The following is an 11,297-nucleotide window of genomic DNA, read 5'->3' as shown; positions in this document are numbered from 1 at the left end:
ATTCCACGCCATTTGTTTTCCTTACAGGGATGAGAACATGAGAGGTTGAATAGAAGAAAGTCTCGATTTCTTCTAAGATTGTTAGTTGCTCGAGCGTATACCTCATAAATATCTAGCCTGCTTGTTTGGTTTGATTTTTGTAAATTTGATTCTTTGATTGTATTTATAGGTCGTGTGGATGTTGGAGGACCATGAGTGTATATGTTAAAGATTGAAAATTCATATCGCTTTTGTTATCAAGATTTTTTTTTATTTGAAAGTTTTCATGAATTGTGACTGAGTCCTGGCGAGAGTTGGGTAGGCGGTCCGCCAAATCCTTGGGTACGCCCTAAGGGATGGTGGGGCTGTCACAGGTGGTATCAAAGCTGCTTCGCGTGGTCTCTAATATGGGTGATTTACTCTTGGGACTAGCCAGCTCGAGTTGTGAATTATCTTATTGTGGATTTTTGTATTTGAGTACCAAAAAGTGAAGAGCACTAGAATAAGGGTCTGTATCTTGATTGCACTTGAGGTAAGTTTTGATAGCAAAGGTCATGGCACGGAAGATTCTAACATTTAACCTAGTAATTGAACTGATCGAGGGGATTGGATGTAGGGGTGCTATCATGGACTGATCTAATAATAGAGTGGCTAGGGTTTCTATAGAGGGTGGCTAGATTGTAGTGTACATTGGGAATTTGCATCGAAAACCTATTTCCTTCCTCCTATGTATATGAGAACTTGATAAGTGTTTATTTGATTTTGAGGCTGTTCAACTACAACTATATAGGTATTTCTATCCCTTTTGTGATATTTGATACCCGTAGTTTGGTTCTCGATGAACTACCCTTGCCTATACTTCCTTGATACCTACCCAATGATGTCAAAGTATGGACTTGGCTTGGTTATTATCGTGTCAAGATCGAGAGTTTTGAAATTATGTATAGGAATTTGAGAAAAAGTATTTGGGTTTATAACTGTATGCAAAAGCTTGAGATAGGGTGTGAAACTTTTGATATACGAAGCATGCTTTAGGTCATTATGTACATAAGTGATAAGTGGCATAGTATCTTAAGATATTACCCTAACTATGTTCTACTTTCTCGTTTATCTCATTTGAGAATATCTAAGTTTAATCTTCCGTGGTTGGATTGGAAGTGAAGGAACTTGACAATTATATGGTTAGAGTTCCAATTGTACTTAGTTACTTATTTTGATCCATTAATTTGCTTGGCAAGCTATCACTTGAGTTCAAGCGAATCGGAGAGATAGCACATTTGGCTGATATGTATAAGGAAATAAAGATTCTTCGAAAGGAAGCAGTGTTCCAAAAGAGATTAGCTGAGTACTAAGAAGGATAATGGGAGCAAGAATACGTGGGGAAAATTGAACTACTGTGCCAGAACATAAAATTGAAAAAGAAATACGAAGGGATTCCAGAAGGGGTACGGAATAAGTTTGAATTAGTGTAATTGCCTATGCCTCTAGAAAATAAAAATCCCATGAGCGCAATTACCCAACTCATGATTTGGAATTGGCCACTGTAGTTTTTGCCCTAAAGAAGTCGAGGCATTACTTATATGGGGTAACTTTTAAGGTTTATACCGACCATAAGAGTTTGAAATATCTATTCTCTCAGAAGGAGCTAAACTTGAGACAGCAATAATGGGTGAAATTTCTTGAGAATTATGACTGTACAATTAACTACCACCCAAGAAAGGTCAATGTCGTAGCGGATGCTTTAAGTTGAAAAGTTCAAGTAGCTGGATTAATAGTCAAAGAGTGGAATTTATTGGAAAAGTGAGTGAATGGAATCCACGGTTGGACCGACAAAGAGTAATCTTGGACAACATTACGGTGAGATCTGATTTGTTAGATCAAATTAAAGAAACTCAAAAGAATGACGAGATGGAGCAAAACTGGGTAGAAAAAGTGTAACATGGGGAAATTTCAGACTTTAATGTGAGTTCTGAGGGTATCCGAAAATTTCGTGATCGGATAGTGGTACCGTAAGATGAAGTGATAAAAAGAGATATTTTGGAGGAGGCGCATCGATCTAAGTATACAGTACATCCCGAAAGCAGTAAAATGTACCAGGATTTGAGGAGACTGTATTGGTGGGATAAAATGAAGAAAATTGCTCAGTTTGTCCAAAAGTGTTTAGTCTGCCAACAAGTGAAAGTTGAACATCAGAAACCCTCAAGTCCTCTACAACCTCTTGAAATCCTTTGATGCGGATACGGGCGCACAACAACTCCAACCTTGGGTCAAGGACCCTTTGATCAACATTGGTGGTCCGATGACAAGATCAAGAACCAAGAAGGTGAAGGAAGCTTTACGAGCCTTGATCATTCACCATACAAGCAAGGAGCAAGCTAGGTTTGAAGATTCGATGGACCATGAAGTTACTTTGTTCACTTGTACGTTTGAAGCGAAGGAATGATCTCATACTTGTTAGCTTAGTTGGTAGTTGTTTTAAGACTGTCTAGTTTAGTAGTTGTTAGGCGTTTAGTATTTTATTACTTATTGGGCCTTATCGGAAAGCCTTAAAGAGCTGGCTCTTTAAGCTCTTTGTGCGGACCGAATTTCTTCCAGGTTTATGTGGGCCGGATTTTTGCCCTAGTTTTAGCCTATAAAAGGCACCTCTTGTAAGTGTAAAGGACAGATTATTACAACCAGAAATCGTGAGGAATTTTCCTTCAAGTTCTTAATCGAACTTACTCTTGAATTCTTGAGTTCATGGCTTAGGATTCAAATCAGACTTTATCGATTAGCTTGTTCCCTAATCGTGGTGTCGCTTCATCCATCCTTATTTGCTTAAGGTTGCTGATTACCTTTGTGTGTCAGAGGTCTTGAGTTCATGAGAACAATCGAGTTCAATTTCTGTTGGGAGAAAAGATTCAACTCTGATAATTACAAGGTTGGGAGGTTCTAGGAGGGTCTTCCCCTAGGGTTGCCTATATCAGTTGGTAATCAGAGCATCAGGTTAATTCTCTTTTAATTGAAGTTGTTCATATCTTGTTAGTTGTGTCTTTTGTCAAAAAAAAAAAAAAAAGCTGTAGCGATTACTGTTCATAGTACTGTTCCGTTACTGTTCATCCGAGTCAAAAAAAAACTGTTTGGGTGTTGTCTTTTTGTGTTTTCTGTCCAAGTTCTTGGGTTTGTTATACTTGTGTTTGGGTTGTTAGGGTTTAAAGAAAAAAAAAAAAAAAAAAGAGTCACGTACCTTGTATTGTTTAGTGTTCAAATTGTTTGAGTATTGCTGAAATTCTATTTTGCTTATTTCTTGAGAATTGGTTGTTGTTTTTTTTCCAAACCCTAAACACCACAACGTAATTTGGGAAAATTCTTGTGTTTCTTGAACAAATTCTTGAAATTCTTGGACCACCAAGTCTTGTTTTGAAAATTCTTGAACAATAAACCAAGAACTAGGATTTTCTTGGAATTGGCATAACCTTTCATCCGTTTTCTTGAACTTGTTGGTGTGATCTGAATTTGTGTTCCTTGAAGAGCCGAAAAAAAAAAGAAAAAAAAAGAAAGAAAAAAAAAAGGAAGAAGAGAAGGAATTGGCTCTCATACAAAGGAAATCAAGTTTCCAAAAATAATAATAATAAAAAAATCGTGAGTTTCCAATTCTTGGTGGGTTCCCAAATCTTGGTTAATCTCCAAATCTTGGTTGATTTTCCAAAACTTGAGTTTCCTAATCTTGATTGGTTTCCAACTCTTGAGTTCCAATCTTGATTGAATTCCAAAGACCCTAAACGACCTCACCAGCCCCAAACACACCAGATTCTGTTTTCAAAACCAAACCAAACACCTTAGCCCCAAACCGCCTTGGGAGTTCTTGAGTTTCTAAAATCGGTTGAGCTAGTTTTGCAATCCGATTTGACTGAAATTTGAGGACTGATTCATAGATTGTTTGAGCACTCCAGAAACACCATTTACCTTCCAAAGTACTGACCAGAAACTCAGCAAAACAACAGCTCAAAAAAAAAAAAAAGGTTCCAGCTTCGGGTAGAGTTTTTCTAAGATTTGTAAAATTCTGCTTTGTGTCTTGTTACTTGCTTATAGGGTAATTAATTCTGGAATTTTTGAGAGTTGAGTTGTCTTAAGAACTTCGAGAAGGAAAATTGAGAGTGAGTGTGTTTTCCTTGAGTGATACACGAGTGCTTTGCAAGGTAGACTAGGATACACTTGTTTTGCAGGTTAGACAATATGTCTCAAGAGGGGAACATGCCTGAGCCGTCTGAGACCGACGTGTCACTCAAACTGGTGCTCCAAACTCTTCAAAAACAAGCGGAGAGACATGAATTTGCGATGGAGAAACATGAATTTGCGATGGCACAAATATCCGACAGGTTGGCTGCCATTGAGATGCGAGGTACCGGAGATACACACCATAGGGTTTCGAGTGTTCAGAGTGCTGATCATGATGCGGATGATGAGGGGTATCATTCTCACACCTCATTTCGATCAAGGAGAAGCCAAGAGGGAGCGAGGGAAGGTCGAGGCCGACCTAGGAGAACCGATGACAATCTTGGTTCCATCAAGACTAAGATGCCTACCTTTCATGGGAAAAATGATCCTGAAACTTATTTAGATTGGGTTCGGAGAGTTGAGCAAGTGTTTGAAGTCCACAATTACTCCGAAGAGAAAAAGGTGAAACTTGCGGCTATTGAATTTGAAGATTATGCATCCATTTGGTGGGAGCAAGTATGTGCCACAAGGAGGAGAAATAGGGAACAACCAATTGACACTTGGGCTGAAATGAAGCAAGTGATGAGGAAACGATTTGTACCCTTCCATTACACCACGGACTTGTACAATCGGCTCCAACGACTCACCCAAGGGTCCAGTTCGGTTGATGAGTACCACAAACAAATGGAGGTAGCAATGATAAGGGCCAATATACAAGAGGATTCGGAAGCAACCATGGCAAGATTCCTTAATGGATTAAATCCTGAAATTCGGAAGAAGGTTGAGCTTCAAGACCACTTTGAGCTACAACAAATGGTGTCTTATGCAGAGAAGGTGGAAAGGCAAGCCTTACCTATAAAGACACCTAGTGGCCGAACCACTACATCCTCTTCCACACCTTGGAGAAGAGATCAATTGCCAACATCCAATGCTTGGCCGAGGCAAGGCAATAAAGAAAGGGAAAACAGGCGAATGGAGCAACCGTTCCATCCGAGTGCAACTCCTTCTAAACCAACCCCGCGGCCGGCCCTTCCAAGGGTCAATACGTCTACCAACCAGCCAAAGGCATGTTTCAAATGCAAGGGAATTGGCCACCTCATGGCTCAATGCCCTAACCGAAGCATCATGTACATGAATGAAGAAGGAATGTGGCAAAGCGAAGGAGAGGAGGAATATGCGGACATACCACAACTTGAAGAAGAGGGGAAGGATGCTGACCTGGTTGAAATAGAAGAGGACCCCGTGGCTCGAACTATGGTGACTATGAGAGTGCTAAATGCACAAGCTCAAGAAGATGATCTCCAACGGACCAACATTTTTCATACGAGATGCAAAATTGGAGATGAGGTATGTCTCATGATCATTGATAGTGGCTCTTGTACTAATTGCGTAGCTGCTGACTTTGTCGAGCAAAAGCACCTTCCATGGACTTACCACCCTAAACCCTATAGACTATCTTGGTTAAATGATGGGGGGGAAGTCAAGGTGACCAAACAAGCTTTAATCGCTTTTTCTATTGGTCGATACAAGGACCAAGTTTTATGTGATGTAATTCCTATGCAAGCTAGTCATGTCTTGTTAGGGCGTCCGTGGGAGTATGATCGGCAGGCTGATCATATTGGACTCACTAATAAGTATAAGTTCATTATGGACAACCTCAAGATCACTCTTTCACCCTTGACACCTACACAAGTGTATGAGGAACAATTGCATCTAAGAAAAGAGCGAGAGAAAAGGCAACTGAGAGAGGCAAAGAAAAAGCCGAATGTGCCTGAGGATGAGGGAAAAAAGAAAGTAGAGGCCGAGTTGAGTGAAAAAGAAAATTCGAGTGGAAAAAAACTTAGTGAGGCCGAGAGCTTGAAAGTGAACAAAAAGAGCTTCTATGCAAGTGTGCGTGAGGTAGGTAGGGCTTTGAATGCACAAAGTCTTCTCATAGTACTTCTGTACAGGGAAGCTGATTATTCTTCTTTTTACACACTAGGCATAACCGATTCTCTTCCTAGTGCAATCTACTCTCTTTTGCAGGAATTCAAGGATGTGTTTCCGGAGGAACTACCAAAAGGATTACCTCCAATTCGAGGTATCGAACATCAAATCGACTTTGTTCCTGGAGCAATTCTCCCAAATCGACCAGCCTATAGAGCAAATCCGGAGGAAACAAAGGAAATCCAAAGGCAAGTCGATTCCCTCCTTGAAAAGGACCAGGTACGTGAATCTCTTAGTCCTTGTGCAGTTCCAGTCATTTTAGTGCCTAAGAAAGAAGGGACTTGGAGAATGTGTACAGATTGTCGTGCAATTAATAAAATTACTGTTAAGTATCGTCATCCTATTCCTAGGTTAGATGATATGTTAGAAGAATTGCATGGGGCAATCATTTTCACTAAAATTGACTTAAGATCTGGTTATCATCAAATAAGGATAAAGGAAGGAGACGAATGGAAAACTGCTTTCAAAACAAAGTATGGTCTTTATGAGTGGCTTGTGATGCCTTTCGGCTTAACAAACGCTCCAAGTACTTTCATGAGGTTAATGAACCATGTTTTAAGGCATTTTCTTGGGAAGTTTGTTGTTGTTTATTTTGATGATATATTGATCTTTAGCAAGTCTTTAGATGAACATGTTGAGCATTTGCGACTTGTTTTAAGTGCCTTGCGTGAAAATAGGTTGTTTGCTAACATGGAAAAATGTGTCTTCTGCACTCCTGAAGTTAATTTCCTTGGATATATTGTTGGTGCAAATGGCATACGTGTTGATCCCGCCAAGGTAAAAGCCATCTTAGAGTGGCCGACTCCAACCAATGTGTCTCAAGTAAGGTCTTTTCATGGTCTTGCAAGTTTCTATAGGAGATTTGTTAAAGACTTTAGTACTATTGCAGCACCTTTGAATGAGACAATTAAAAAGAATGTGGGGTTTCAATGGGGAAAAGAGCAAGAAGAGTCATTTAATAGGCTTAAGGATTTGTTAACTTCAGCACCTATTCTTGCTTTGCCTAATTTTGATGTGACGTTTGAAGTTGAATGTGATGCTAGTGGGATCGGCATAGGGGCTGTCTTACATCAAAATCATAGACCCTTGGCATATTTCAGTGAAAAGTTGAGTGGGGGAGCTCTTAATTACCCTACTTATGATAAAGAATTGTATGCTGTTGTGCGTGCTCTTGAAGTGTGGCAGCATTATCTTATGCCTAAGGAATTTGTGATACATACTGATCATGAATCAATTAAATTCCTTAAGGGTCAGGGAAAGTTGCATAAAAGACATGCGAAGTGGATTGCATTTATTGATTCCTTTCCGTACATCATTAAGTATAAGAAGGGGAAAGATAATGTCGTTGCGGATGCATTGTCTAGGAGGTATACTTTGATCACTAACATGAGCACTAAGCTACTTGGTTTTGAGCACATTAAAAACATGTATGCACATGATGACGATTTTTCTAATGTGTTTCAAGCTTGTGAACATGCTGCATTTCAAAAGTACTATAGGCATGAAGGTTTCTTGTTCAAAGAAAATCGCCTATGTATTCCCAATTGTTCGCTTAGGGAATTACTTGTTAGAGAAGCTCATGGTGGAGGGTTGATGGGACATTTCGGTATTGATAAAACTCTTGACATTTTGCATGAACATTTTTATTGGCCTAAAATGAGGCGTGACATTGCTAACATTTGTGATAAGTGTTTAAAGTGTAAGCAGGCAAAGTCAAGGAGTAACCCTCATGGATTGTATACTCCTCTACCCGTACCTCATGCTCCTTGGACAGACTTATCCATGGATTTTGTGCTTGGTTTACCAAGATCTTCTAGAGGTATGGATAGTATCTTTGTTGTCGTGGATAGATTTTCTAAAATGGCTCATTTTATCCCTTGTAGGAAAACAAATGATGCGCGCCATGTTGCTGATTTATTCTTCAAGGATGTGGTTAGATTGCATGGAGTACCGCGTACTATTGTAAGTGATAGGGATGTGAAATTCTTAAGCTATTTCTGGAAATCACTTTGGGGAAAGTTGGGAACTAAGTTGCTGTTTTCTACTTCTAGTCATCCCCAAACGGATGGTCAGACTGAGGTAACCAATCGAACCCTTGGTGCTTTACTTCGAGCCATTGTTCAAAAGAACTTGAAGAAGTGGGAAGAATGTTTGCCTATCGCTGAGTTTGCATATAACCGAACCACTCATTCTACTACTAATCATTCTCCTTTTGAAATTGTTTATGGGTTTCAGCCGCTAACCCCTCTAGATTTATCACCTATTCCTGTTGATGAGTGTTTAAGCGCAGATGGTGTCAAAAAGGCAGAGGCTGTTCGGACCTTGCATGAGAGAGTTCGAGCTCAAATTGAGAAGAAAAATGCGCAATATGCACAACATGCGAATAAGGGTAGAAAACATGTTGTATTCGAACCCGGTGATTGGGTCTGGGTGCACATGCGGAAGGAAAGGTTTCCTGCATCTCGACGGACCAAGTTACATCCAAGAGGAGATGGACCTTTTCGTGTACTAGAGAGGATCAACGACAATGCCTACAAATTGGAACTTCCAAGTGAGTATGGCATAAGCGCATCTTTTAATGTGTCTGACCTATCCCCTTTTGACTTTGATACAGACTTTGAAGATTCGGGGACGAATCCTTTCGAAGAGGGAGGGAATGATGCGGATACGGGCGCACAACAACTCCAACCTTGGGTCAAGGACCCTTTGATCAACATTGGAGGTCCGATGACAAGATCAAGAACCAAGAAGGTGAAGGAAGCTTTACGAGCCTTGATCATTCACCATACAAGCAAGGAGCAAGCTAGGTTTGAAGATTCGATGGACCATGAAGTTACTTTGTTCACTTGTACGTTTGAAGCGAAGGAATGATCTCATACTTGTTAGCTTAGTTGGTAGTTGTTTTAAGACTGTCTAGTTTAGTAGTTGTTAGGCGTTTAGTATTTTATTACTTATTGGGCCTTATCAGAAAGCCTTAAAGAGCTGGCTCTTTAAGCTCTTTGTGCGGACCGAATTTCTTCCAGGTTTATGTGGGCCGGATTTTTGCCCTAGTTTTAGCCTATAAAAGGCATCTCTTGTAAGTGTAAAGGACAGATTATTACAACCAGAAATCGTGAGGAATTTTCCTTCAAGTTCTTAATCGAACTTACTCTTGAATTCTTGAGTTCATGGCTTAGGATTCAAATCAGACTTTATCGATTAGCTTGTTCCCTAATCGTGGTGTCGCTTCATCCATCCTTATTTGCTTAAGGTTGCTGATTACCTTTGTGTGTCAGAGGTCTTGAGTTCATGAGAACAATCGAGTTCAATTTCTGTTGGGAGAAAAGATCCAACTCTGATAATTACAAGGTTGGGAGGTTCTAGGAGGGTCTTCCCCTAGGGTTGCCTATATCATCCTTGAGTGGAAATGGGAACATATTATCATGGATTTTGTATCAGAATTACCCCGTACCCAGAAAGGTCATGACGCCGTTTGAGTAATAGTAGACAGGTTGACCAAGTGTGCTCATTTTTTGCCTATAAATATGAGATACTCCTTGGAGAGATTGGCCCGACTATACATGGATGAAATAGTGAGATTTCATGGTATTCCAGTAAACATTGTTTCTAACAAAGATCCGCGGTTTGTGTCTCGTTTCTGGCAACAATTACAAGGAGTCTTGGGAACCAAGTTGAACTTTAGTACAATTTATCATCCCCAAACTGATGGACAGTCAGAGATAACCATTCAGACACTTGAGGACATGTTAAGGACTTGTACACTAGACTTTGGTGGAAGTTGGGTACAGTATATGGCGTTGGTTGAATTTGCATACAATAATAGTTATCATTCCTCCATACAAATGACACCGTACAAAACTCTCTATGGAAAAAAGTGCCGATCACCAATATACTAGGATGAAGTAGGAGAATGAAGGGTTTTAGACCCAATTGCAGTACCATGGATCGAAGATGCCTATGAGAAGGTGAAGATGATACGTCAGAGGCTTCAGACAGCGCAAAATTGACAGAAGAGTTATGCTGATAATCGGCGAAAGGATTTGAAATTTGAAATTGGAGACAAGGTATTTCTAAAAGTCATACCATTTTGAAGTCTCACACGCAGGAAAAGAAAAGAAGCTTCAACCGAGATATGTAGGACCTTTCGAAATTCTTCAATGCGTAGAGAATGTGGCATACCAGTTGGAGTTACCAGCAAGTCTATCCAGGATCCATGAGGTGTTTCATGTTTCTATGTTGAAGAACTATCATCCAAACCCCACTCATGTACTAAAGCCAGAAGAAATTGGCATTGATGAATCTCTAACTTACGAAGAAAGGCCGGTACAGATCTTAGACCGAAAAGTAAAGGAGTTAAGGACTAAACAGATACCCTTGGTAAAGGTTTTGTAGAGAAATCATGAGGTAGAGGAAGCTACCTGGGAAGTGAAAGAGGACATTCATGCAAAGTATCCTGAGGTATTCAGCGATCAAGGTGAGAACTTCGAGAACGAAATTCTTTAAGAGAGAGAGAGTGTAAGAACCCTCACTTAAGAATATGAATTCTCCCAAAAATTTACTTGCATTACACAAGAACTAAATCACTCGTAACATTTCCCTTGCATTGCATTTTATTGCTCTTACTTGAATGGTAACATTTTCTTGAGTTAACTTTATTTTACTTCGCCACATACACTTTGACCAAATGTCTTTTTATTAGTGGTTGGGACTTTATATGATAGTTTAGAGGTGTTAAATAGACATTGGTATATTTGGAGGGTAGAAACTTCATTAGTCAAAAGATTAAGAGAAGAAAGGGCCAAGATTAGGTCAAGTGGCCAAACCCTAGCCATCTACCTTGTTTGACCAAAGGATTAGAAGAAATTTAAACCAACTTTACTCCATTTTATCCTTCTTATGGCTGAACCTCTTGAAACTCCCAAGGGAGGAAAGAAAACTCCATCTTGTTGGTTTTAAAGCCCTAGTTTGATCTTGAGCAAAAATCATAAGAGAAGAAACTTGAGTTAGTGAGTGAACCACCTTCTACCCTAGTGTGTGTTTCAAGCTTGGAGCTTTGGTTTTGGTGGTTTGTTTGGGTGATTAAAGCTTCACATAAGAGAGGTATATGACTCTTAAATCCTAGCTTTCTTGTGTTA

General features: G+C 39.8%; 1 protein-coding gene across 1 annotated transcript; it reads left to right on the top strand.

Annotated features, from left to right (window-relative positions):
* Nucleotides 1-4,860: 4,860 nt before the first annotated feature.
* LOC140021273 (uncharacterized) lies at nucleotides 4,861-10,554 on the top strand. The gene is made up of 4 exons (XM_072072035.1): nucleotides 4,861-5,970; nucleotides 6,202-6,350; nucleotides 6,777-7,411; nucleotides 10,268-10,554. Exons 1-4 carry the CDS (start codon nucleotides 4,861-4,863, stop codon nucleotides 10,552-10,554), a joined length of 2,181 nt encoding a protein of 726 aa, XP_071928136.1.
* The last annotated feature ends 743 nt before the right edge of the window (nucleotides 10,555-11,297 follow it).

Source organism: Coffea arabica, chromosome 11e (genome assembly GCF_036785885.1).
Source record: "Coffea arabica cultivar ET-39 chromosome 11e, Coffea Arabica ET-39 HiFi, whole genome shotgun sequence".
NCBI classification, from domain to species: domain Eukaryota; kingdom Viridiplantae; phylum Streptophyta; class Magnoliopsida; order Gentianales; family Rubiaceae; genus Coffea; species Coffea arabica.
The sequence above is the reverse complement of the archived record's forward strand: the minus strand, read 5'-3'. Positions and strand labels throughout refer to the sequence as shown.

What these genes read in the sequence shown, in the direction of transcription:
- LOC140021273 (XM_072072035.1), top strand. Translation starts at nt 4,861, where the DNA reads ATGGAGGTAGCAATGATAAGGGCCAATATACAAGAGGATTCGGAAGCA. An exon ending in GAAACAAAGGAAATCCAAAG is followed by an intron (nt 6,351 to 6,776) that starts GCAAGTCGATTC and finishes ATTGATCTTTAG; the next exon opens with CAAGTCTTTAGATGAACATG. An exon ending in ATCAATTAAATTCCTTAAGG is followed by an intron (nt 7,412 to 10,267) that starts GTCAGGGAAAGT and finishes TCTCACACGCAG; the next exon opens with GAAAAGAAAAGAAGCTTCAA.